The following is a 27,881-nucleotide window of genomic DNA, read 5'->3' as shown; positions in this document are numbered from 1 at the left end:
TTTGCTTCCTCTTGGGATTAAATCCCCAGGAGCAGACCCAAGATAGCATTCCTTGAAAAAGATGCAGGTTCCCAGGAGATGGAGACCTGTGGGTTCCAGCTTAGGCATCTGTGTTGCCCGTGTAGGGGAAGGCTGCTCGTGGGCAGAAAAGGCTTTTACACACCCCATCACCTCCAGTTCCTGCACGTTTGGGAGCATCCTGCTAGGCTCTGCCACTCTGGACAGCACAAGGGATCCTTTTAACCCTTGATTTAAAAGGTAGAAGTCCAGAGTGGGGAGGGAGTGGTTGGGCTGTGGCTGTCAGCTGAAGCCTCCTGGTACAGAGCCCAGCTGGAGCTGCTGCTGAGGGGAGGTTCAGCATGGGGGTCTCACCCCACTCAGTGGTGGAGCACTGACACCTCTGGCCTGTGGCTTCTTTCACTACCAAAAGCAGCCAGCATTCCCCAGCAGCACCAGGGTCTATGTCCGTGCAACCACGTCTCTGTGGGCACAGCAGGAACCATGGTGTCAGGACGGGCCTCGCTGTCCTCACCAGGCCAGCTGTGGCTGCTCGTGGTGCAGAGCTCCCCAGGCCACGTTAGGGTGGGAGCTGGGGGGCTACAGACCCAGAGCAGGGGCTGGCACAGCCCTGGGAGAGGCAGCATTCAGGCATTCCGGAGGGACATTTCTGCAGGTCAAGGGTTTGACATGGCTTCCAGCAGCTGAGCTGTGCCCAGCCTTCCCAGCTGCCCATGTGGGATGGGGATGTATAATCACGTTGACACACACTGGAAACATGCTCATTTCTAAAATTCATTTTATACTTTTCCTCCCCATGGGTGTGGGCAGATACATTTCTAGAAACTTACAGCTCCATTAGCACTCCAGCTTTTTTTTTTTTTTTTCTTTTTTTTTTTTTTTTTTTTTTTTTTTTTTTTTTTTTTTTAATGGAGGAAGAGCCCACGGCACAGCCAGTCCTGGGCTGGTCAGTTTGAGTCTGGGAGCCCTTCCCCAAGTGCTGCTGTGCCTCAGCTGGGAGGATCCCTACTGCTCCCAGGGAAATGTGTGGGTCAGGAGCAAGAGAGAAGCACAGGGGCTGAGGTCCTTGGGATGCAGAGGAAAGACAGTGACTGCTCCTAGCACAGCAAGCTATGAGGGGATGTTCCTTAACTCTTGGGAAGCTGGAGGGAATATAATAAAGGTGCAGTATATAATTAAAGTTCAGATATCTTAATTAGGGGATCCAAGGGAGCTAGCTCAGAGATAAAAGAGTAGCAGATGTATTAGTGAGGAACAGCTGACGTGCTATGGAGGAAACCTAAAATCAAAAGCCCATGAAAGGTTTCAGCCTCTATTATTGCTGAATGAATCTGTAGTTCAAAGTCTTTCTGACTACTTAGCACATTCAGTTTGATCATCTGGGCATTGATACATATTTTTTCTTTTACGTCTTCTCATATCTACCTTCTCCTGCCCGATAGTTTTGATAAGGATGTGTCCCTGTGTGTAACATCAATCCTGTGACAAGCAGCAGGGTTTGAATCTCAACAGGTCCAGTCCATCTGAGAAATGGTCACAGAGAGAAACCTCTCATTAACGATGCCCTAGTAGCAAAAACAAGAGTGTGCAACTGAAATTGTCAGAAAAATATTGACTTTTTTTTTTTTTTTAATTAAAAGGTCTTGGTGAATTCCTCATACCGGGGAATTGATATGTTGTCGTTTCTCTGTATTCCCTACCATCTTTGAAGTAGTTTTTAACATCCTGCTGCCGTGTGTTTATAGATGAAGAGCAGTGAGGTTCACGGCCCCGGGAAGACAGTGAGCTCTGTTCATGTGCTGTTAATGTTCAGGCTGTGAAGCACAGCAGGGCCCCTCACAAAACCCTCCCACCTGGGTTTGCAAATGTATCCATAGACAACCACCGAAGCACCACTGTGTCTCTCCTTGTATGTGCAAACTGGTCTTTTTGTTGTGAAAATCGTGCAGTTTATTTTCCTTATGCCTCTCCCATTCCATTTCTCTCTCTCATTGACTAATTTATGCTGGATTTTATTTATTTTTTTTAGCCTTGTAGAAGGCAGAAAGGTGGGGAGAGGCCAGGGCCAGGTTTTCCAGCCCGAATAAGCATGGGCAGAGGACCTGGCCCCGCTGTCCCTGCAGCTGCTGGGCTCTCCCCTGGGATTTAGCCAAGGAAAGGCCCCCAACCCCCGCACTGCTTCTTAGCATCTTTGTTTTCCTCTGATCACGATTGACCGCTGTTGTGTTCTGCTTGGTTTTTTTCTTAATTTGCTTTTTTATTATTTTCCTTTTTATATTTTATCCAGATCCCCCCACAACTATCCCTCCTCCCACAACAACCACCACCACTACCACCACCATCCCTACCACCATCACAGGTACGGTACCTTCATAACCATTGGAAATGTCCTGAATGTTTATTGTCTTTTATGTATATAAGCAGAGCATGAAGCCTGGGGAAAAACAACAAACCAATCACTTGAAACATTTTTTTTCCCTCGAATACAACCACCCACCTACAGCAGGAGCCCTGGTCTGGCAGTTCAGCGTGTCAGACGGTCCTTGCAATGGGTGTTCCTGAAATGTGGGAATTGTCATGGTAGGAAAAGTGATTAATTCAGTTACTGGTGGCCAACACTGGGTACTTCAAATACAGGATGCCAACAGCCTTAGAGCTTCCTTAGCACAGGCAGTCGTTTCAGCCTCCATCCCATCAGTATCAATTTCTGAGCAATTTATAGAAAGTTTGGTCTTTGGCAATTCAGTTTGCCTGATGTGACTCAAGATGCTTTTTCTCATGCCAAGATGTTGATCTTTCTCTGTGATAAGCTTCTCCCTCACTCTCCCAGAAAAGGGAATTCCACCAATCATTTTTGTTGAGTGAATGCCATCCATAGGCCCCTTCTTGAGAAGCTGCCTTTCAGCTTGTGAGATTTTCTGTATCTTGTGAGAAAAGATGAATAAAAACAACCAGCAAGACCATGATGCCTCTCTCTGACACATCCTCATACCTCCTCACAGACCTGATTCATCAGGAAAACCCTTCTGATTTATTTGTAACCATTCATATTGTCATGTTTCTGACCTTTCCTATTCCAACTGCTGCTTTTGCTTTTGCTTGCTGCTTTTTGTGGGTTTTTTGGTTGGTTTTTTGGTTTTGGGGGATTTTTTGGGGGTTGGGTTTGGGTTTGGTTGTTGTTGTTTGTTTGTTTGTTTTTTTTTTTGAGGCAGAGGTGGCAAACGGCAGGTGAGGATGGACCATTGAATAGCTAAGGGCACAACGTTTACTGTTGCTGTAAACCATCCCTGGTGTAAATGCCTTTCACATTTTATTTGCTTTTATGGCGCTGCTCAGCTGACTCTCACCACCCTGCCCAGGACGTTTCATGGCTTCTTTTCCTTTCGAGGTTTTTGCACCCAGGGCAGGCTCTGCTGGCACGGACAGGAAGCCTCTCTCCCAACGTGCCTTACCTCACACCAGTGGCCACCATCGCCCTGCCAGCCCTCGCCGTGCTCTGCTTCCTCCTGCAGGTGCTTACTGGTAACCCCAGCTCCGCACACCCACCTCAGGGTGCTCTGCCGTGATCGCTCTCCCTTTTTCCATGGTTTTGATTTCTGGACTTAACCCACTTCCGTTTCAGAGGAGGTTTGAAGCTTTCTCAAAGCCTCCCTAAGAGCTGTTGGCAGAGAAGCTCGGCTGTGTGTGTCCCACAGGCTGTACGTGGAAGTGCTCACAGGTTTCTTTGTTTGACAGTAATTGCTCATGCTTTCAGTGAATTTTGGAAGGCTAAAAGGAACAATGTGTCTTGATACTTGGATAACCCCTTCAGTTAATCTTGGTGCCTGCATACCTTAGTAACTGTCCTTTTTCTGGGAACTGCGTTGTTACCAGCCTGTCACTTTAGGGATTGCCCCAGCACTGCCTCCCAAAGCCTGTGCTGTCCTCGCTTGTCCTCACCTGCTGTGTCACGTTCCCCAGTAGTGGTTGGTTCTTCCCAATAAATAGCAGTTCGGTTGTTTGCTGTCCTGCTGCAAGTGCTGCAGTTCATCGGTGGGTGCTCAGTAGCCTTTGGGCTTTCCTTCATGTAGTTTTCCAGCTTTTTTATATTAAAAATAAGAAGGAGAGGGAGGTGGTTCTTGCAGTTGGAAATGGCCGTGTCATCAGCCTGGCAGAGGTCCCTTGGGGTAAGGAGTACGCGGCTCTCCAACGTTGTTCTCTCACCTTTGTTTGCAGTGGTGGAGGATTTCAGACTGGTGGCAGAACCCAGTGGGTCTCCATTGCCTTCTTGATGCTTTTCTGTGTTGACTTTGAACTGCTGGGGAGCCTGGAAAAGTAATGAAAATGTAATATTGCTCCCTGATTCCAGCAGTTCCTGCTCACAATTTGTCGGAAGAAGATTCACTAATGCTGATAAGAGAAAGTGTTATTTTCTTCTCTGGCACCGAGTCCTCTTGACATGTGTCTTACCATCCTCTGCCCATGTTCAGTGTGCTTTTCCCACCCAGAGCAGCCAAGGCTTCTCCTCCCTCAGTTGTGCAGAGATGTGCACGTGTATCCTCTCCAGTCAATGCTCAGGAGCACAGAGCCACACCAGCTTCGGCCCTTCGGTATTTAAGAGACTTTGTGGCTGGAAAAAATCAGGTCAAATTAACATAATCTCTAGAATTACATAGCAGAGTAGTGTTGGAACAGTTTTCAAAGGCTGGGGAGACACCTGATACCTTAATTCCTGTCTTCACCCAAATGCTCCAGCATTCTTCCTGTCTGACAAAGGAGAGGTGGGAGCCAACAGGGTGTTCTCTGAGCTGCTGGCAATCCAGGCATCTGGAGCCAGCCCAGTGGAATCCAATCCTTAGGGTGAGGTGGGCTTGAAATTTATTTTATTTTGCTTTTCAACCTCTAATTTTAGTATAACCCTGACCTAGTTCATGTCCCCTGGAATCATGGAGTAGTTCTGAAAAACAATTGTCTTGCTTTAATTGAATAAAACATGGAGAAAGAGGCTGCACTGAAGCAGTTTCTAGCAGATGACCCTAGCAAATTCTGCCCTTGGAGTTGTCCTTTTGATTTATTGGTTCAGGGAGTTTCTGGGGGAGCTCTTGGAAAGCTGACCTGATGCTTTCTCCAGTGAAGGACAAGCTGAGCAGTGGTGAAGTTTCCAGACACCATGACCTTTAGAGCTTTCTCTCTGTCACTTTAGTGTAGGTGCTTGGAAAGATTTCCAGCATGACAGCTTGATCTTTTCCATGTATCCTTCAACAGCATTGATATTCCAGCCATCCTTTGGTGTTTCAGCCGTTATCACTGCCAAGCCTTTTTTTATCAGTTAAATTGTTCTTGTGGCTTTCTTCATTAAGATGTACAATGCGATACAGCAGAGCAAGCAGCATCATTTGAATTACCCTGGAGTCACTCCTTGAAATGCTGGGCTTGGGCAGCTGTTGTTTCCTGGGAAATAAAGGTCCTTAATCACAGCCCACATCATCTCAGGGCACAGCGTGGAGTATTTGCCTGCCTTTCCCAGCCTCCTCACTGCTGCTCGCCTCCCAGGATCAACAGCATCGTTCCTAGGTGCACATTTGCATTTCCCACGCTTTCTCCACAGGTGGAATTGCACAAGTGTCTTGGCAGCAGTTTTGGTGAAGACCTGGGGGTGACACATGCAGGTTGCCGGTGTTGCCCAGCCCTGCAGCAACTCTGCAAAGGCACTGCTCTCCATCCTCTACATCAGCAGCAGCAGGCTGGGGGCTCCCAATGTCCTCCCTGGAATGCCCATTTAGAGCATATTTTAAGTCCACTGATCCCTCAGAGTAGCAGGCGTGGGTGTGTGTGTATTTCAGGGGGCTGTAACATTGCAGGCAGTGGTTTTCACTTGAGAATTCCCAGAGATTCTCCAGCCCCCTCAGTGAATACATGTGGAAAGCACCAAGCCCATCCTGTGGAAACAGCTCTGAGTTCCTTCCTGAGGCTCAGGATTTGTGCAAGCAGGAGCAAGCTGTCATTGGTTTGGAAGTGTGCAGGAGCCAGTGAGCTCCAAAGCAGGAGCTGAGAATTGATGCTGAATTGGAATATCAGCTCTTGAGCAGGGGCACATGGTGGTGGAACTCTCCTGTCACCCACGGGGACAAGCACTGTCTCCTGAGAAGCACACCTTTGTGCCACCCCAGGTGCTTTAGAAATAATAGCACATGGAAATGTGAACTCTGTGAGCAAAAATAGTGTTGCAAGTTTTCAGAGCATTTCATGTGCCAAAGAATTTCCTCAAGAAAAGTTATTTTATCCTCAGTAGGAGTTTGTCCTTTCCTAATTACAGCCGATGTGAAAAGCTGCAGTTGCAGGGGGTTTATTCCAGCAGTAATCCCAGTGACTGATGGGCAGGAAGAATGCAGTCCCAGTCATCCTTTTCTCAGATTTCCTTGCAGTGGGTCTGTGGGAGGCAGGGAGGCAGCGTGGGGGTGACTAAAGCTCTGTGTCCTGGCAGGGCTATGACATCAGCTCAGGTATGGGCACTTCTGCCTGGGAAGGTGCAGGTGCTGACATGGAATTTAATCATAAAAACACATTTTCTCCACAGCCAGCTCAGAGTGGTCAGCTTCAGTTCGGCTGTCTGGACTCTTACAGTCTCTGGCTTTTCTGGGGATGTGGAGGTGCCCACACTGCCAACAGGAGATGGGCATGTCAGCAGGAGCACCCAGGGCTCCCAGTTTGCTCTCGGCATTCCCAGTCCGCTGTCAAGTTGTGACATGTTCAGGTGCTTGATGCCACTGTGCAGGGATGCAGCCCAGGGATTTGTTCACCCAAATTATTTATTATTTAACTTCTGCGTTCTGTTGAAGGTTCTGCCTGTCCCTGGTAAAATGTCAAGTGAATTTAAAGATGATTCTACGCCTTTCTGACATTTTCATTGAGGGTGTGTCTGCATTAAAGGGGCTAAAGGCAGAGCTGACAGACCTGGGACAGAAAATAAAATGAAACAAAATGCAGTCTTTCAGTCCCATGTACAGCCAGTAGTAGGCAGGACCTGTCATACATGACTTTACCTTTGGTGACACAGCATAAGCTGTGCACAAACCATCATCTTGCTGAGCAGAAGCGTGGGGTGTGTGCAAGCTTGGGCTTGAAATCAAACCCAAATCCTCCCAAATCCATATGGAGAAACATGCGAAATCATGGCTAGAGCCACTGTGCTAATTTCAGACTATTTTTGTTTGGGTCACACACAACATCCATACAGATTGTGATCATTTTTGTGAAACATCTGGTCCGCTAATCAAGTTGTCCTCAGGGCCCATTGCAGCACGCCTGGACTGGGGCACTCAGCACCAAACTGGAGCACTGTACGGAGCAGATCAGGGGGCTTTGGAATGCAAAGGAGATCCCCATCCATCCTTGAGGAGCATGTAATGAGGGAGAGGAGGGCTGAGGTGAGGGAGAGAATGGCTGGAGTGAGGGAGAGGATGGATGTGCTACTGCGCTCTGGTGTTTGAGACCCATCACCCCTCAGCTCTCTCACTGCTGTGGGATGTGGCATTTGTGCTGGTGTCCCATAGAAGTTTGATCCAGGGGAATGCCAGGAAGGGTTTTGTAGGCCTTTTCATCAGCCCCAAGGACCTGAACCAAAGCAGTTTGCGGTGCTGCGCACTGTTCCCTCAGGCTGCTGCGAAGGCAGGAATTCACACTCACCCTGGTCAGTACATGTGAAGTAGTCTGGAAAATCGGGAAGAATAAGAGCTCCACGCATCAGGCTTTTGGTTTCAGTTCAGAAGGCAATTTAAAAAGCAATATATTGAATGGATATCTATACTTGCTAAAGCCTCTTTAAATTTAAAAGGCAGCAGTGTGTTTTGCCATTATTTTGTGGATATGCTGCTATAATTCTGTGTGTGCTTCTCACCCCCAGCTCCGAGTACCTCTGCAAGGCTGCAGCATTCAGCCAGGGGAATTTAATTTTGCTGCTGGGGTTTTAATATTCCTCCATCGTGCTTGTTCTGTTTGAGACTGTGGACTAATTATGACCAAATTTAAAGGGCCTGGTCTGTCACACTCTGCAAACAGTTTAAAGTTGGAGAGAATCCATTTGAGAAAACGAGGAGGCTCAGTGGTGGAGCTTGTAACTCTGAGAAATGTTGCCCAGCTGCCTTCACACAGTAATTTTATAAATATGTGTGTATATGTGTGTGTGCCTTTGTGTAGCTGCCTAATGAGGTGGTGAGTGCCTAGAGCTTGGTTGTCATCTGAGTTGTCTTAGCTGGCAGATATTTATTTCTTATGGCCAGTGCTACACAGAAATCCCCATAAAGTGAAATTTGCAGCTTTGTAGAGGCCAATAGTTACTCCCTAGGGTACCTTCTGTAACTATAAACCGGGCCTCTGAAGAGCTTATGTACACAAAGATTTTGGAAGGCCTTGGCATTGTTCTGCTTTTCCTGAACAGCATGTTTGGTTCTCTTCCTGATTGGCATTGGGAAGAGAAGCCTTGATATTAAGATAGAAAATCCCACATTAAGTTGAGTCTGTTTGGTTATGTGATTGCTACGTCTTGGCTTTGCTGCACCTGTAAACCAGCCCATTGTTCATCACCAGCTTTCCATTTTAAATTATAGCTATCAGCCTTGGGTGATTGGGTAGCCGTTCTGCATATTGATGGCTTGGGACCAGAACAGTGCTGTTTTGTGACAGCAGAGCCTTTCCTTTGCTTTGGTCAATATTGGTTAAGTCAGGAGTGTATCAAAGACTTCTTGTAGGTCAGCATTCAAGGAGAAGAGATGGTTTTTGTTACAGGACCTGGGGCAGAAGGCTGATCCCTGGGGTACTGTGTGCCTGCTCTGACATGGAAATTTGGCTGTTCTTGAAAGCAAAGCAGAAGCTGGTGGCACATAACCAGGATTCAGGAAAGCACCTTCCAAGTTAGACAAAAGTTACGGGTTGTGTGAGCAGCAGCGCTGCAGGGCTGGGATGTCCCTTCTCGGGTGAGGAGTGGCAGTGGTGGGGCCAGGATACGCACGGATTTACAAGAATGCACTGGTTTGGAACCACAGCACTAGTGGCCATTTTCTCTTCTTTGCCACACAATGATGCAGACACTCTCCAGTGTCAGCACGTTCCTGTCTTTAACACGGAGTCATTCTCTCTGGTGCACTGGTGTGTACAGCCCTTATTCCCAAAGAAGACTGGGACTGAACAGGACTCCCCAAAAGCTCACTCTAAATTTTAACCAGTCTGTGTTTCCTATTGCAACCATCCAAACCATTTGCTAATCATAACTTTGTCATTCCAGCTGCAGCCAACATGTTGTTTGACGTGGATATTTGTTCGCACTTACAACCGCTTGAGAACTTTATTTTGTGTAACCTGTCAGTCTCTGTCCCCAGACAGGGAAGCGAGATGCACTGTCCAGTTTGCACTGTTTCTTGACTAATAATCTCTTCCAGCACATCAATACAAGTTTGCTTCCAGCAGATTCTCTATTTAGTGTAAAAGCTGACATAACTTTTTCTATTTCAGGAAGACAGTAAATTGAGACTTTTTATAGATGCCAAGATGCTATCTCAGGAATTAATACTCAGTTTTAACAACCCCTTCTAAACAATGGCTTTCCCCCCACCTCCGCCACCATTTCCCCTTCTACCATTTGCTTGGTTAAAACAAATAAGGATTGCTACCCAAAAACCAAAGCAAAGCCCTGCTCTTGGTCTCCTTGGTGGCTTTGGAAGGTTTCCTTTGTAGCCCCCAGAGCTCCCACAGGAGAGCAAGGGCTGGCCTTGAGAGTGCCTTAGATTTGGTTGCCAAGATGAGAACAGCCTATGTTGGCAGTGGAAACAGGCTAATGATGGCTTGCTAATCTGTTATGCAAATCTTGGTGCAGTTTGTTAAACTGTGCAGGGTTTATTTGTTTTGCTTCCATAATTAAAGCATGTAGACCTTGTATCTGTAAGTATTGTGTATTCCTTGTATGATTCTTGTCTCTGCTGCTGCTTCAGGAATTCAGCCCTGGGCTGTCCTCAGCTAAATTGCCAAGAAACAGGTCCTCCTTTTTCCACTGCTGCCTCTGCCCACGCAGGGGACCCATTTCTGGGTTGTCTGCCAGCATGTCACTGAGGGGAAGCGCCGCTGTGAATTGTCTGTCATTGCTGCAAAACCCAAGCTCCAGGCTGCTGTGCAGGGCCAGGCAGTGCAGCGCTGCTGTATGCTCAGTCAGCTGTTGCTCACCCAAACATTCCTGCCTCCAACCAGGCAGGGCCATCCCAAACCTGGGCTGGGCCCCTGGCTCCAGGGATTTATTTCAGTGACACATCCTAAGGAGCCAGCCCACCCCAGCCACTGACCCCTGCCATGGAATACCTCCCTCCAGATGGAAAGTAAATGGCCTTCAACAACTGAATAAGCTAGTAAATTTGGATAATGTGGTTACATTTGATTTAGACCTATTGGTGTGGAGGAAATAATTGTCAGAAAAAGCTTTCAGATTTGGGTCAGTCTTTTAAAACTGCCTGTTGCAAACATCTGGAAGAGACAAAGCATCTCTCCATTGGCAAGGCAATGCCCCTCAAGAAATTTTGAGTGGGATGTAGTCCATGTGGAGTAGAGTCAGCTTCAGACTAACCAGCAAAAAACATCCAGGATATTTAAATTACCCATAGCTGTTCAACCAGGTATCTGCTGCAGCAGAGGGACTGGTAATATTTGTCCACAGTTGCCAGTTCTAGAACATATTTTATGCTGAAAAAAATGGTTCATCATGCAGGTGGTGGCTGGGAAGCTGGAGGAGAGGCAGGAGCAGACAGTTCCCTGGCCATGGGTGCTCCAGTGAGGCAGTATTTGAGTGTGTAACAGCAACATGCCAAGCCTCAGCTCCTCATCCTGCTCTGGAGCTTCTGTTTTGTCCCCACCAACCAAACTGTTGGTGTCAGTGTTCTCTCCTGTCTCCTGTTCCCCTTACTTTGCAACCACCAGTAATTGTTCTGGCAAGGACCTGGAAAAAGAGAAAAATTTACTGTTTTCCTCAGGCTCATAGCTTTTGAACTGGAGGCATGTCTTCTAAACAGTGCAACTCACTTCAAATGCTTTTTGCCTTTCATTTTATTATTGCTTGTCACGCAATGTTCTTTGAAAGCTTGCTCATATATTATCTGTTCCATTTTTTCCATTTTCCCTTTTTTTGCATGCTGTTCCTCCTGTTTCTTCCCTTCCTCCAATCCTCTGTTCCCGTGTGTAGACACAACGGCGACGACAGAACCAGCAGTTCACGGTTGGTATCACGTTCCTGTTTATCTTATTTCTCAGCACTGCTGAGTGGCAAGACAAGCCTGGGAAGGGGAAGCCAGAAAGGGAACTGGAGTCTTCAAGGGAAAACTGTGTTTCAGGTGGACTCATCTCATAAATGCAACATGGGTTCTAAGGCTGGAAGGTCTGTCTGCTCTTGTCATTTCTGCTGTAAGCTCCCCAGCTGATCATCCTGGTGCCCCAAGCCCCATGGAAGTGGCATCCAGGTAATTTAGAGAGTCATTTTACACATGAAAAATAAACTTTTTAAAAACTTTTTTTAGATTTTTTTTTGAGCTTTTTTTTTTTTGAGGGTTTGTTTGTTTGTTTTTTTTTTTAGCATTTTTCTTGCATTTTGAGGTAGCTTCTAAGACAGGGCATCCAGTGGGTCTGCTGGCATAGGGCAGCACTGGGGATTCTGGGATGCTACACAGAGGAGCGCTCGCCTCCAAGGTCGGCAGGGAAGTTTGCGTTATTACACTGCAGAAGGAGATTGGGAAAACAAATAGCAACACTTTACTCTCAGCATAGCAGTCTAGCAAAGTAACCCTTCTCGTCTGCTCGAGGCAGTCTAGCTAACAGCTTGACAGCTTCCTGAGCTTCCTCCATTCCCCAGCAAGCCTACGTACACACTGCAGGCTGGAAATTGAGCATCCCATTTTTTGGCACAAGCTTACTTTTCAGCTGAAGAACTGAAACCTCTGACAATTTTTAATTACAGCTAATTCATGTTGGACTTTGCTGTTCTAGTTTATTTTAACTCTGATAAATTGACTGATATTTTACTGACAGAAATCCCTAGCACAGAGCACCCCATTCTCCTGCCTATTCCCCTTGAGGCATTTCTTGAGCAAGGTCAGAGGCAAGACTGAGTGAAGCAATCATTCAGTAGCAAAGTGCCATATAAAGTGGAGGGGCTTGCACTTCTTATCACAGATAACTTACCTACCTGGGTGCATTTCCCCACTTGGCATAAAGATTTTGTCTGCATGATAATCTTCCTGTGTGTATTAAATGTCAAGAGCCAGCATTGCTGATTTTGTAGCTACCTGTTTGTGGCTAGATGTTGATCCTTACATTTGAAAAAGGTCAGGTAGCCCTGATGATAGCACAACTCCTAACATCCTTTCTAGGTGTCTCTGCATCAGGAAAGGCTCAGTGTAGGCATGTATTCGACTCTGCAATGAGGATGTGCTGGGCAGATGCTCCATGGTGAACCCTTGCCCCATTTTTTAAAGCAATTCCTGATGTCTTTCCTTCTTTTACTTTGTTCTGAGGAAGCCCTAAAAAGCCTGTTTTTAACTCAAGGACATCCCCCCTCCTTGGGGAGGATCGCTGCCAGGGAGGTGGCCAGCTGAAATGACAACCTGTCCTAGTCAAACAAGCTGCCACAAACTTTCCTGCCTTAAAACCAGACAGTTTGTTCTGAATTCCCCCATGCTTGCCCTTGTGGGGTGCTTTTCCCATGAAGACTCTAGATTTCTTTCCAAGTTTGTGTTGCTGGAGTGTGTATGGAGTATACCAGGTGTTTCTGTTTGTTGGCCATTTGTTCTTTCCGATGTCTGATGGGAGTGAGCATGTCTGTGAATGACTAAAAATGCATGGGCATGAGTACAGCCAAATGGATTTTCTCCAAAAACAATTTAAAATGAATTGGGGAAAGAAAAAAGAAACCAACCAACCAACCAACCAAAAAAAAAAAAAAAAAAAAAAAAAAAAACCAAAAAAAAAAAAAAAATTAAAAAAAAAAAAAAAAATAAAAAAAAAACACCAAACCAAAAACCAACCCCAAAAAAGAGCTTGCTAGCAAAGAAAATGGAATGTAAGGCCAGTGTGGAGCCAGCACAATGCTCACAATGCTTCAATCGGGGAAAGAGGGTTTTGAGCTATTGAAAGTTTTGGAGTGTATCCTAGAGGACTGGGGGGAAGGAGTCCTGTGTGTGTGTGTGCATGTCCCAGCAGTAGCCAAGGCCCTGCCATTCCCGTTTCCTCACGGAATGGAGTTGACGGCAGCGATGCATGAGTGACCTAACGCACGAACATTGTTAACTCTTTAGTTGAAAAATGAGAGCTTAACTGTGAATTTTCTGATGTACTTTCTCCTTTCTCTGCACTGTTCATTGCCAGAGCTCCAATAACAGCATGATCATGGCCGGCAGGAAGGCTTGTGCTTCCGCTGCACCCCACGAGGCTGGGGTTTCCCAGCTTCAGCCCTCCTCCCTCTCGGTGTGCCCCATGGGGTCAGGGTGCCCGTGGGGCTGGAATCGCAGGTCCCACTGTTTGAGCTGCAATATGGGCAGAACTTGGAGCCGGGAGTGTAACAACCTGGAGTGTCTGCGCCACTCAGTCTGGGGAGAAAGCACTTTTTCTGCCATGGCCTTTCAGTTTTCCTCCCTACCCCTCTCCCCATCATAATCAACATGCCAGTTTTTAATGTCCTGGCCCCTGTTGCCTCTCAGTGACCAGAGAGCTTGGCCCTTATAAGGTGCTGGCCTTTGTGGAGCCCCTCAGGTGAGACACCCAGCTCACGTTTGCCCCCTACACAAGCAGGACATCTCTAAGCAACCATGACCTTGGACACACTGACCTTGTGTCTTGTTTTCTCCAAATTCTGCTCCTACCCTGTTGTAAGCAGAGAGCTTTTAATGCTCAGAGTGATTCCCCTGGTTGTGGGTGCTGCCCACACAGGGCATTGTGCTTAAGGCTGTGTCCATCCATCTGTCTGCCCAGCAATGGGGGGCTCAGGGCTTATCCCCACTCCCCTTGCAAGGCAAGAACCAGGCAATGGTGCCTCACCACAGGCAGAATTTCTGCCCATTCTCATGGAAAGGTAGGGGTTTGAGCCATTTGAAAAAGCCTCCTCTGAAGCTGGCAAAGCAGGAAGTTTGGAATGAAGGTTTAAAAAAGGAAAACACTTCAATCACAAAGAGTGATAAGAAAATACTTGGCCCATAATGCAGCAGATAAATTATTTTACAGGCTGGAAATTCTTCCCTGAAGGCCCATATGGGTTTTTAATTGTGGCCTTAGCAGGTTTGGTACAAGAATAGGTAACACACTTGTGTTACACTCTTGTTCCTTTTTCTGATAGTGCTCAGTCCCTGAAAATGAGTTTTGTTTGGCTAAAGCCAAAACCTGCCCGCACCAGAGCACCAGCCACTCGTACACCTCTCCAGGTGCCACGGAAAGGGCCTCAGAGCTTTCTGCATTGCCATCACCAAGCAGCTCTGCCAGTCCAGCTGCCTCCTTCCCTCTTGGAAATGCCCTACTTAAAAGTGCAGCTAATAGTAAGCCCGTTCCTCACTGCATTTTACAGCTCCTGTCCTTGGGGCGGTTGAATAAAACATCACAGCGCTGTCTGCGCGCGCTTCGGATCTGCATGAAACGGAATCCCTAATTGCTTATTTAGAGCCTGAGATGGGAGAGAAATTGACTTTTCCTTAAAAACTGGATGGAGCCCACAGAAACCTAAATATAGCTGGGGTGCCTGGTCCTCATGTGGGCACCTGCCTGAGCTGCAGGACGCGCTCGCTGTGCCAGCACTGCTTGCCAAGGATTTATCATTACCAGAGTAGTGGAGCAGAGTGGAAAGTTCGCTTTCATTTCTCTGACAGGAGTAGTGGCAGACTTTGAGTTCATCCCTTCAGAAGTGAAAAGAAGGAGCTTTAGTAGCCAGTATGAAAGTTTAATGAGAAAAATCAAGAAGTAATTTACCACCTATTTAAATGCCTCACAACAGGTTCTAACACCGGTTGGTGGCATTTGTGAGTGTCCCAGGTGCAGGGAGATACAGAATTGTAGAATTGTTGCAAATTTTATTCTGAAAAGGATTTTTTTTATTATTTTTTTTCCTTCATAAAAAATGCAACATTGCCCTTTTTCATCAGTGAGAAAATGTAGTTCCTTTAAAGGGAACTCTCTACAGAAGCAATTTTGAAGAGAGAAGTTGAAGGGCTCCTCTGCCAAGTGCAGCTTTGCACGGCCAATGCTTCTGTGAGTCAACTGTTGTATTTACAGATCATTTATAGGAAAAAGGCTCCTGAAAATCTGAAAAGGGCTCCCTGAAACCCAAGAGTGGCACACAAGCAAATTTCCGGCTATTAATCTAAATGGCTTCTCACTTCAGGAGGTAATACCAACGTGCTGGTTGCTGGAGCTTCCTGGTGATTTGATGTATTTAAAAACCAGTCACTGAAAATTAGTTTCATTTTTAAAGAGCAGTGTATATATATCAATATACATATTGCTGCTCTGCAGTGGTGGCCAAGTCTGCTTATTGACCATACTGCACTCACAGCTTGGCTGTTTGTAACAGACAGTCAGCTCTAGTAGCAGTCCATGAGCTGACAATCCCAGGTTCCCCAGTGCCCAGGGATGCGGGATCTCTTCATGGGAATTTTTTTGCTTATGCATTTGTTTTTAGTGGCCAGCAAGAGTGAGTCATGGAAGTCACAGTCTACAGGGTAACACTGCTCCACCCCACATTTTAGTAAGTCTGGGTGGCCTCCGGGCACAGGTTTGCCCTATCACTGGAGCTGAGATGTCCACCCCTGGGGATGATCTGCCTGCAGACCCCAGCACTTCCCCAGACTCCCAAAGCAAGCAGCACTAATGCCCTCATAGATAGCGCTGGCTGCCTGTGATGGCCACAGCCATGTGCCTCCCTGATTGTTTTATAGCTTTGAGGACAGATGCTTTTCCCATCTATTCATCACATTTGGGCAAATGAAAAAAGCCGGTTTGTCCCATAGTTTGGCAGAGGACACAGCCCACAGCCTGCAAACAGGCCATGACATGCACTGCCAATATTTGCATTCTCTCATTGATAAATGTCCAGACTTGTCACCATGACCAAAACTAATTGGGTTGGGTGCAAAATCGGAGGCAGGTTTTCTATTCCTCTCTGTATGCAGGACCAAAATCTGCCTGGACTAATTTGGGAAATTGTCCCTGTGACAGCTGAAAGGCAGAGTTTGGGGGGCTCTGCATGCTGCAATGAGTGGTCTCAATGCCATGTTTCGTGTGCCAACAGTGTAGAACGAGGAGCGTTTCTGTCTGTAGTGAAGGCCACGATTGCACTGGTGTCACACGATGGCTCTGCCCGCCCTGGCAGACGGTGGCAAGTGTCTGACGCATTCTCTTTTCCCCCCCAAGAAATTCATCCTCAGTTCTTTAAGTGTGTTGTTTTTTTGTTGCTTGAGAAACGCAGAGAAAAACGAGTCTGTTTTTACTTGTAAGGCTTTACTCAGTTGCCCAATTCGGCCGAGGAGCTGGACTATGGGGATCTCTCAGGTAAGGGCTAGTCTGTAGGTAACCCGCTGCTCTCCTTTGCTATCCTTTGCTAGACACTGGTTCCACTCTGATTTCTGCATCCTGGCCATGTTGCATTGTGCAGTCGCTGTGGCACAGCCATTCCCCCCCATGCTCTCACAGCTTGAAAGTGTGCTCCTTTCTGTTGGGTGGGGGTTTTTTTTGTTTGTTTGTTTGTGTTTTTTTGTTGTGGGTTTTTTTTTGTTTGGTTGGTTTTTTTGGTTTGTTTGGGGGTTTTTTTGTTTTTTGTTTTGGTGGGTTTTTTTGTTTGTTTGTTTTTTGTTTGTTTGTTTGTTTTTTTGTGGTTTTTTTTGGTTTTTTTTGTTTTATGGTTTTGGCACCCATTTCTGTGTGGCATCCTCAGACATGGGGCAGGAGGTGCAGGACCCCCAGGCCAACCATTGTGGCTCCCTCCTGGCTGGGATTTTTTCAACACTGATTTGGAGACCAGTTGAGTTGAATCTATGTTTGTAACACACTTGACTCTGCTGTGTTGTGTGAAACCGCCCCTTAAAACAGGTGGCCAGCACTAACTCTTGGCTGCTCGGGGATTCCTCATCATACCAACATCAGACTGGGGGTAAAAAGGAGGTGGTTGTTTCATCAGTGAGGCCAAATCAAGCAAATGGTTCAAACCTCTTTTTAGCCACACTGGACTGAAAGGGGCATAAATGCATCCTCATGGCTGGTCCTTGCCAATTAGTGCTGATTGAGATTAAAGCATAACAGTATCTTCAGTGGATGCAGTTGGGTGCAGAGTTGGGTACAGAGCCGAGCCTGTACCAGTGGTACAAGCCTAAATCTCTGTTCTTCATGTTTCCCTATAGAAATACACTTTTTTTTTCTTTCTTTCTTTTTTCCTTTTTTGCCCCCCCGCCACTGCACAGCATCCCTGCAGACTCTTGGTACCTGCCGGGCTCTGGCTGCGTGTGGCCACTCCAACACAGGGTGCATAGTCCTGGCCATAGGGCAGGAGCAGCCATTTGTCCGCCTGGGAAGAGCCCAGCCCAGGGGGGTTGGAGCCCAGTGCTGTTCCTTTCAGGGGTCCAGCATGGAGCAAAAAAATACCCCAAAAAACCCATGAGTCCTCATCTTATTCCATCAAGTGGTTCCCTCTCACTCAATCAAATCGGGAACGTCCCATCCCATAAGCCACTACAGGAGTGCTTTGGCCAAGAGGTCAGAAATGATGGATTCATTCCAGATGTTTTCTGACACTGAGTGATGCTAACAATTACTATTGCAGGCCCTGGACAGATCCTATAGGTAAGATGCACAAGGGCTCTGGTGAACATCCCTGAGTGGGTGGGGAAAATTGTTTTGCTCTAGTAAGTTCTTTAAAGTTCTGTTTTTTAAGGATAAATGCGCTTTTTTGTGAATGAAGAGAAGAACCTGAAAAAATTCCTCAAAGGAATTGCTCAGAATGGGTGTTTGCTTCCCAGCCTGTGCTGCCCAGAGGAGCTCACACCTTTCCCAGGGCACACAGCTCAGTGTAGTCCTTTTTCTGAGTCTAGAGTGGAAGCCAAATTTTCCCCCACCTTTACAGAATGCAGCGCAGGCAGAGCTGCTGCCCACAGCAAGCACCTATCGTGGGCTGCCAAACACCCTTTTTGGAGTATCTAGTTTGGCTGCAGATTTTTTCCCTAGGAATTTCAAAATTTTCCTTGTTGCTCTTTAGGTTACTCCTGCCTCCCCAAAGGGTGATCATGCCTGGTCAGGTGTGGTCAGGATCATACTGAGTCAGGTATGGGGGCACTAGAGAAAGCCTCAGGCCCTTTTCTGCTACAAACAGAGTGGCCTCTGCCCCACAGCCCCTGCTCAGAATGCTGGGAAACTGAAACCAGGTCACATTTTTGGCCTGGGTTCAGCACATTGGGGCTCTCAGATGAGTGGTCCAGGTGAGTGCTGGAGTTGAGTTCTCCATTGGGAGCAGCAGGAACAGGCACTGGGAGCCCTGGGCACCACTCTGAGGGCACATGCCCACAACCACGGGGGACTGGGGTGTGGAGGCTGCTGCTGTGTTTGTTCAGTGTGCTGTTCCTTCCAGGTACATCTGTCCTGCCCACAGCTCCAACCGAGGGTCTGCTGACTGTGCAATTAAGTAATGCATCCCTTGCCTCCCACCCAGGTAGCCTGAGTCCAGAGCCGTCCTTGCTCTTCCCGGCCAAGCTCTGCATGTCCTTGCCTCTCGCAATCCTCCTCTTGTTCCTCACATCCTGAGCCCTCGGTACAGAGGGGGCTGGCCTGGCACCTCTCGGTTCCTCACTCCAGTCTGGCAGGCAGGGTTCCTGCAGCACCTGCAGGGAATGGCAAGGGCAGACCTGAGTGTGTGTGTGTGTATGTGTGCTGTACACACCTGTGCATGCAGGAGCACACATAGAGACACTGCCCTGAGCTCCAAGCATGGCGCTCTAGGGATCTGCCCTGGCATTCCCTGAACTCTCCTGGCTCTGCTGCAGAGCATCAGCACCTCCTGTGAAATAGGGAACGGTTCTCCATCAGCATCTTTGCAGAGGTGTGCTGGTGGATCAATGCCATCAGCTGCGAGCAGGACTCCCTTCTCCAGAGAGGAGTCTGTGGAAGCAGCTGTGCAGCTCTGAGCTCTGCCAGGGTGAGCACATCCATCCAGACAAAGCCTGCTGTTTTTTATGAAGCAATCTTGAAATGGGTCGCTGAAGGGGAGCTTACTGATTGAAGGGGGATGAACTCCTCAAATTTCTCTTAGTTTAAATTAGACCAAATTCAATTACGATACAACAGGAAGGTTAACACTGCTCTTTAACAGCCCCTCAATAAATTCGAGGAGGGGTAGACTGCTCCATGCCATGCTGTGGGAATGCATAACATTATTTCTCATCCTGTCATAGACAGACAGTGATTTCTCTCCTCCCATGTCATGGCTAAGTGGTTTATAGTGTTCATGGAGTAACGACAGCTGTTCTTCCACCAGCACCCCCTGCCAAGTCCAACCTCTAGTGCTGCTCCATCATTTCAAAAACTTTATTCCACGAAAGAATTTACCCCAGATTTGGTTGGGAGTGCAGTCCTGATGTTTCCTACTTCCAGGGAAAAGGAATAATTGGCTCACCAGGTTTTCAGGAGTGCTCAAGTGACTTAAGGCCATTAAGCACCCAGATCATGACCTGTGGGATCTTCAGGCATACTGATGTGATAATCATTTAATAAACTAAACTGTAACCAGATTTAGAAGAGATCACTTGTTTAGGAATTCTTCAAAGCCATTGGTGTAGGTTTCCTTTCCCCTGCTGTGATGCAGATGTTACCTGCACACCTGGGAAGCTCAAGGAGCTGTTGGTGGGGTCAGTGTATATAAGCTTGCTCCTGCCCGCAAGTTCAGCACACACTGTCCAATCTCAGGAGCTTGACATCAATTTTCACCCAGAAATAGAAGGTAATTTTTTGTGCAAGTGCAGCAATAAATCCCAATATACCAAAACTAATGTCTAAACTACATTTTCATAAAAATCTCCTTCCATTCTCTGCTTTTACAGCAGAAATGTGCATAGAGGAAGATCAGGGCTGTCCAGAGATACCCCGAATGTTGCAGTTGAGCTACAGAATGTGAAGCTGGAGGGAGGTGAGGAGGAGGGACAGGTGGCAGGAGCAGCACACAGCAGGGGGTTCCATAAAGCCTGGGCTTTTCCCACATCACAGCAGGACAGACTGCATCTCCCAGTGCTGCCTTTGCTGCACACCTCTGGCTCTGAGCCGAGGGAGAGCCGTAATCGGCTGGAGGGTGCTGGAGCACGCAGGGAAGGAGCAGTTTGCAGCAGCAGCAATGTCAGGAGCGGTGCCAGCGGCGGTGGAGAGGCGGGACCGGCTCGTGCCGGCCGCAGGAGGTCCCTGGAAGGAGCCGCTGCCTCCGGGCGCTCGAGGATGCTCCTATGTGCAGAGGGCTCCCGTCACCAAGGTGAGCCCAAAGCCGCCGCTTCGAGCCTCGCGGGATCCGCTGTGAGAGCGTAAGCAGCGCTGAAGGTAAACCTGAAGGGGTTTGACCCAAATAGGTCTGAAGCTGTTAGTGTGGGTAGAAAGGAGATTTAAAATACAGGCAGCCCAGTCCAACCCAGTCTTGCTTTTAGTCTCGAGATGCTGCTGCTGACAAAAAGAGTGGAATATTCGTAGATACATGTATATTTAAAGCCTCATTAAAATGGAATTGAGTGGAACCTTTTCATTGAGAACCTGGGAGCAGAAAAGTCTTCCCTCTGCTAAACCTCAGTCTAAGCACTGACCCACTGTCAGAGTGCTGCTCTTACCAACACCAACATTTTTCTTGAGAGCCCACAGAAAGCTAGTTTTAGCACTTATATTGGCAGAAATGTCAGAGATCATTAATACATTCACTTTTTAAGAGAGTTCCCCAAAGCCCCAGTAGCTGAGAACCTGCAGGTGTGAGTCACAGATGATGATTATCAGAACTTAGATGGACAATCCCCAGCTTAGCATCTGCTCCGTACTGCTCCTGACTTTTGGAATTAGTTCCTTTATTCTGTGATTAGCAGGAACCAATCCCAAACCCCTTTCTCTCCTGTGTGTATGCTGTTTGCTGAGCCGCACTTTTTGTTTAAAGGAAAACTTCAAGGTTGCAATTCCAGTAGTGTAATCACTACTTTGTTGATTACACAAGCAGTTGGTAAAAATAAGCAGCAAAAATAAATTTCAAGCTACCCAAGTCTTTTGCTGGCCGCACTAGAAGAGGCTCTGGAGCACTCCTGCTGCTGTACAGTGATCTGCACCATGAGTAGACAGGCCCAGTACTGCATCCCGTGAAACCCTGGCATCCCCTGTTGTGGGGCACAGCCATGCCAATCCCTTGGAGGACCAGCACAGCACTTGGAACAACAAACTTTTTTTTTTTTTTTTTTTCCTGAATGAGCTCAGGTCTGGCAAGTGGATTGTACGATTATCACTGCAGTTTTCCTTTAAGGTGCTTTGGTGCCAAGCAAAGCATCAACCCAAAAACGGTTCAGCTAAGGTGCACCGTAGCTGCAGAGTAGCCCTGAAGGGGCATGTTGGTGACAACATGCTGTGATGTCTGTTCCTTCCCTGCCTTTCCTTCCCTCCTTCTGCCCCACCCACAAAAACTCATAAGCAAACCCAAAACAAAACCCTAATGGGAAAATTCCTGATGATGCACTGGAGAGGCCGGGATCCAGCTTGCTCCAATATATATTAACATCCTAATGGGAAAGCTCTGCATGTATACATTTACTGCGCCCTGACAAGAGGGAATTAAATGTCAGAAGGATTTGTAGCATCTGTAATTGAATTGGTGCTGAGAAAAGCAAATCTTGAGGAAGAATAACATATTAGGATTAGCAAATAATGTGGCATTTTGTCAGTTCCTGCCATTTTGACTGTTCCATCTTCAGCAATAAAGTTGTGATTTCTGGTTTAATCAGAGATAGGAGGCAAGAATAGCTTGGGTGAATTGGAGACGCATTTAAAGCAGATTCTGGTTGTTAAGGTCAAGTCTCTTCTTGGCTTTGGGGAATTATTTCTTGTTCCATAGACCTGACACTTTGTTAATTACCAAAGAAATAGGGACAGGATGTGGAGGCGCTGTTCCCGTGCTGGTGGCACACAGACAGGTTTGCTGGGAGCAGTGTTGGAATTGCTGATGGTGGATTTGGGCTTTGCCATGCCAGCAGGAAGAGCTCTTGGTGCTGGAGCAGACAGGGTTTGATGAGGTGCTGGAGGCAAGGAGAGGAGATGCTGCAGGAGGAATGCTTTAGGCCGCGTGTAAGCTTGAAGATGTATTTAGCCACATGTATAACAGTGTGAACATGGGGCTGGCGTCTCACAGGGATCTTCTTTAAGAGGCGCAATTGAGAAAAATGGCCCTGCACGTCTCAGCAGAGGAACTCTGGCTTAACAAACTCTGCTGAGCAAACCTGGCAAGGCTTTAGGCAAAAGTCCCTTCCAGGGGAACCCTCTCTCCCTGCTCTTGGTACAGTGCCAGTCAGAGGGAAGACATGAGGGATGTATCAGGCACAAGGCTCTGGCACAGCCCCGACTCCACGGCAGTGGTTGGTGGGACAGTGTGGAGGCTGCCGCCGCCAGCACAAACACATGGCTTCGTCTTTCCAGAACCTTAATTTATGATGATGAAGAAAAAATGCCTCTTGATGCAAAATCCTGCTGGAAGCACATTACAGAGCCGTAACTCAGCATGTTTATGCCCCTCAGCTGTTCCAGATGTCAACAAAGCACTCATCCACCCCGGCTGGGATGCTGCTGGCTGCTCCAAAAGCAACCAAGCTGAACTGGGCACAAAGTTTCTGAAAAAATAACAAAAAACAGAGTGAAGCATGCCTAAAGCAGCTGCTGCAGCAGATGAGCCAGTTGGTTTGCAAAGAGCAGATTCACAGAGGCCAGATCAGCCAAGCTCAAGCAGCAGTGGGAGGGCTGTGTTGAACTGGGAGCTCTCAGGATGCCCAGTGTGACTGGTTTTTCCCAGCTGCCACCCTGAGCAAGCAGCAGATCCTGTGCCTGGGCACAGGATCTTCTCAGCCTCCCATGAGTGTCCATGGACACCTTTCCCTCAGCATGGAGGGATGTTCAGCTGCTCGCCACAGAGCAGATGCTGGGAAGTGATCACAGCATGGTCTGTTCCCATTGGAGATGAGACAGAAGGTCTCCCTTTGCTGTGCTTTTGGATTCCTTGGCACACTGTCACCACAGTGCCATGGCTTGGAGTTCAGGGATGTGACAGTGAAAGCTTTTGGTTTGCAGGGGAATAATCTTTTTTGGCTGCAGTTTCTACCTCATCAGCCAAGCTGTTGGAAGGGTCTCCACAGTGTCCCTCACCATGCCCCGGTTCATCCCAGTGTCTTCCTGCCCACCCTGGGGCTCCTACTCTCAGAAGTCACTCAAAGGGGCATTTTTTTCTTAAATTGTTTTAATTAAAAGGCGCTTCATGGTGCTCTTGGTCCCAGGTTATTTACTTGGGTCCCTCAGTCCTTAATCTTGGAGCAGAATTGGAAATATCGATAGAAAGTGTAAATCCCAGCTGCTGCTCGAAAGCTTTGTATCAGGTCTCGGCTCAAAAGAGCCCCATTACCTTTAGCTGTCACAGATCTGTACGCTTGATCGATAAACTTCAAATATTATTAGAGGTGGAGGCTTCAGAGATTTGCTCTGTTCTTTGGAGGGAGACAGAGATAAATCTTTCTTAAAAATTGACTTGCATTTGCTCTCTCAGTCGTCCTGGCAAAACGCATTTCTCCGAGGTGTCCAGGCAGGCGCAGGCAGGGCAGATTTATGGGCCATGTGCTTCTTGTAGTGAAAGATTTAAATGGTAAATCCTTCACATATGACTTCACAAATCATGTAAAGTTAAAAGATTTTTACCGTTTCTGTTGCTGCTGTGCTTAAATTGTAAGGTATGGCCAGTAAATCATTTTAATAGAGGTGTCGTGCTTGACTCACTAAAAAAAAGAGACAATGGTTTAGCTTCTATTCCAAAATGTTAATGTATTAATCAGCGGGAGAATAATTGTTTTTTACTGCATTATAAATCTCAGTTGCCATTAGGATTGCAGCAAGGGTTGATGTAGCTGCATTCTTAAATTAAAATTGTTTACACTGCTATACATTCATTTTACATGGCCATAGCTCATCCAGGGTTCATTCTGGAGCTGTTCCTTCGCCACATCAGTCATCCCTCTCCCAGGTGACGGCATCCCAAGGGAGAGGCGCCTCTGAAAGGAAACTAATTGTGTGGTGAGGAGTTAAATAAACGCAGTAAAGCATTTGGAGGCACTGTACAGTTACTGCTTACTGTCGGCCTCAGACTGGGTGTTAGTTTTTGGTCAGGAGTGCTGTGTCCTTGTGGGTTGCATTGAACAGTAAAGGTGGGGGTTCATGGTGGAACCCAGTTCAGTTGGAGCAGAGGATGGCTGTAAATACATTTTCCATGCTGGGTGGGTTGGATTTTGGGCAAAGAGTGTTTTGGGAAATTGAAATATTTTCAAGAGGGCACTCGTTAATGACATTTCTCAGAGCTAACAGTTAATATTCCCGTATTGTACTGCTCTTCTCCATGCCCCATCCACCAGGCAGGCTGAGATTTGGGGAGCACTGTAGGGAAATTTCCCAAAATAGATCCCCACCAACAACTCCATGTGCCCTTCCTCCCCTCTCCCAGCTCTCTCCCACGTGAGTAGTCATAGTGCTGCTGCTTTTAGCGGAGAACACCTCGCAAGTCGAGCCGCCAGATCAGTTCGGCTCCGGACAAAGCTCCTCTGCCTGAACTCATCTGCCTAGTTAGCTCCGTGCTTCACCCCTGCTCTTCTGGAGAGCCCGAGGGCAGCTCTTCCCATCCTGAGAGCAGCTGCAGCCAGAGCCTGCCGAGAGCATCATAATGAGTCCCCAATTCTTATTCCTCTTCTGATCTCAACAGATTCTCGCGCAGGTGAGGAAGGGGCCATCCGGAGCGTGGACCATGCTGTGGTTGGTGGCGTTGTGGCCGTTGTCGTCTTTGCAATGCTTTGCCTGCTCATCATTTTAGGGCGATATTTTGCCAGACATAAAGGTAAGACAGAGACGAAAGCTGGAGGATGAAAGGTCAGGCACGTGTGTCCCCTCAGTCATGGTGTTGTCATGTCTGATGTGACAGACCCCGCCCCCCCCCCCCGCTCCCAGTTTCTCTCCCAGTGGCACTTTTGTTTTCTTTGTCGATTGCTCCCTCAGCACCACACCAAGACCCCCCAAAGAGTCATGCAGCTCCACTTCCCTTGCAGGTACATACTTCACTCATGAAGCCAAAGGAGCAGATGATGCAGCCGATGCAGACACAGCCATCATCAATGCAGAGGGGGGACAAAACAACTCTGAGGAAAAGAAAGAGTACTTCATCTAGAGCAGCCTTGGTTCCCATGAGGTGTCCAACCGTGGATGGTTACTACTGGCCCTATTTAAACGCTACAAAGACAGTGATCTTGGAAGTTGCAACCAGCTTGTGTCTTTTTTTTTTTAAGGAAAAAAAAGCAAATGGGTGGAGAGTGGTGAGGCTGGGATGGTCTGGGATTTGCTGTGTAAAAATATTCCTCGTAAAGTACACTCTGCTGTTCGACACCTCAGTTCGTTTGGGTTTTTTTTTTTGGCCAAGTCCAGCTTGGATTTAGTTTAGTGAAGTCATTTGCAGAAGATTCTGTGCCTTGTTTAATTTCTGTTTGTTCGGGTCAGGGGGAGGCTGGGAAGAAGAGGGGCTTCTGTGGGTTAGTTCCCTTCGGGTTTCTGTGGCTCTTCGTTTCCCCTTTCCTGTTTCTGGAGTTGCCAGCTGGGACCCTGTGGAGTAGGTGCATTTCTCTGAAGATGTTTCCCCTTTCTTCTCTTCACCCGTTTACGTTCAGAACTCGAGCTCATCGGAGGAGAACCAGCACATTTTTAGATGCGTAGTTTGCAGTTCAGTGTGCCCATGTCCCGTTCCCCTGTTGCCGTCAGGGCTCGGATAACACGCCCCGAGCTCTCTTTTGTGGCTGTTTCAGGTGCTTTCGATGGTGGCGGCTGGGAAAGGGGCTGGAGCTCGGCAGAGGCACTGCTCGGCTGTGGGGATGCAGGAGCAGGGTCCTTGCTGGGCAGGCAGAGCCCTCCCGGGTGTGGGGGCTTCTCATCCTCTCCCCACTTGGCAGCCGTGGGGCAGCAGGTAAAGCCCCTCTGACGTGTGAGCCCAGACCCAGAGAGCAGCTGGATGAACAAAACTGCCTTTTTTTTCTACCTGCTGAGTAAAACGCGGGAATTTGTGTTGAAACGAGTGAGCTAATGACCACTAAAGCCATAGGTGCACAGGAGACTCTGGCTCAATTGGAATTGTAAGTGACAGGTAGCAAACCGCAGTGGGAAGACGGTATAAAGTTATATATACTGACTTTGTTTTGGTGAGTAATCATGGATTTTGAGCGATACTTTTTTATTGAGTTTATGTGGCAAATGTATCTGATTTATTTAAGGAAAGCATTAATCTTAGTGTCAGGTTTGGGGATTTTTTTTAGGGGGTTGGGGTGGGGGCCATTTTTGTCTTTGTTTTTTAATTGCTGGTTTTTGGCAGAACCATTGCAATGTGGGATTCCTTTGGGAACGGGGCACAGCAAGCCAGGCTCGTTCCCCAGCAGTATTCCATCTTTCCCTTCTTCACGAGCAGAACGTCGTGAAGGAAAAACACCCTTTGTTTTCCCCGAGCAGCTTTTGTTGAGCGCAGCTCTTTTCTGAGCCCTCAGCACCATTGCCAAACCCATCGTGGTGAGAAGCAGCCAGGTTGGAGCCAGGGGCTCCGTGGCCCGGCGGCAGCGGCGGCACGGGACGAGCATCCTGGCCTTGAGCAGCCCATATCTGTTTGGAAGTGTACCGTAGTGCAGTGTTACCGATGTAACTTTGACTTACAATGTTGACATGTCTCAGGTTCATGTGTTTGATTGGTGTTTTCCGTCTCAGGTAGATTGCAAAATTTCGGCCCCACGCATTGGAAAAATAAAAGCTCACATAAAAACAGGAGAAAAAAAACAGGAAATTATTAATTTTAGTTGTATATCAGTTTATGTATTTTTTCTTCAGTATACAGTGCACTGTTGAAATGTATTGTTGAGTATTACTTTGTACAGCTTTAGATCATTAGGACTTTGACGCGTGAAGAAAGAACAACCTTGTTTAAAGGAGGATCACAAATTAAGAACGCGAAACTGATGATAAACAACCTTGTTCTTTATTTACCCGGCCTTTTTATTTTTTCCCCCTTAGGCCAGTTCTGTTTTAAGGTGTCCATGGAAGATGTTACAGTGTAAGAAAATACATATCCATCTGTTCCCATTCACATTTTGTATTGGTTCATGTATCCCATTTTTACAACAGAAAAGAAGTACTATAAAATATCTGTCTTCTTAATAAAAAAAAGTTAATGTTACAAAACTAGATCTTGTTTTGCACTTTTTATCCTGGCTGTTAGAGAGTCCACTATCAGAGCTCCACCAGCAGTATGGGCAGGAGGAGCTGGGGCCAAACAGGTCACACCCAGCACTGCCTAGGACAATAGCAGTTAAACCTGATGTATTGAACCTGTTGCATATAATATAGAGCAGATTTCGCAAGTTTCTTGTTCATAATTGCTAAATTGTTTTCTTTGAGGAGTAATGCCTTGGAGAAAAATGATCTGACACTGATAATACAACCTTCCCAAGCTGGGGTAAGTCAGTACACAGGTTCTTAATAGCAGACAAATATTTAAATCCTCCGTTGGAAGGTGAGTGTTGACATATGTGACCTCTTTCACCCCGTTCTTGTCTCCCATTCAG

General features: G+C 47.2%; 1 protein-coding gene across 5 annotated transcripts in view; it reads left to right on the top strand.

The window, feature by feature from the left end:
• Positions 1–27,498, top strand: part of CADM1 (cell adhesion molecule 1) — a 135,847-nt gene extending 108,349 nt beyond the window's left edge. Inside the window, exons 8-12 of one of the 5 annotated variants that reach the window (XM_083877992.1) lie at positions 2,306–2,377; positions 11,216–11,248; positions 16,501–16,554; positions 24,998–25,129; positions 25,338–27,498. In XM_083877992.1, the coding sequence (XP_083734118.1) occupies positions 2,306–2,377; positions 11,216–11,248; positions 16,501–16,554; positions 24,998–25,129; positions 25,338–25,456 (410 nt within the window). In that variant the 3' untranslated portion in view covers positions 25,457–27,498. Of the gene's footprint in view, positions 1–2,305; positions 2,378–11,215; positions 11,249–16,471; positions 16,555–24,997; positions 25,130–25,337 lie in introns of all 5 variants that reach the window. The other 4 variants (XM_083877995.1, XM_083877993.1, XM_083877994.1 and 1 more) reach the window with 4 other exon arrangements.
• Positions 27,499–27,881: the final 383 nt, after the last annotated feature.

Source organism: Zosterops lateralis (genome assembly GCF_965231275.1).
Source record: "Zosterops lateralis genome assembly, chromosome: 25".
Lineage (NCBI taxonomy): Eukaryota > Metazoa > Chordata > Aves > Passeriformes > Zosteropidae > Zosterops > Zosterops lateralis.
The sequence above is the reverse complement of the archived record's forward strand: the minus strand, read 5'-3'. Positions and strand labels throughout refer to the sequence as shown.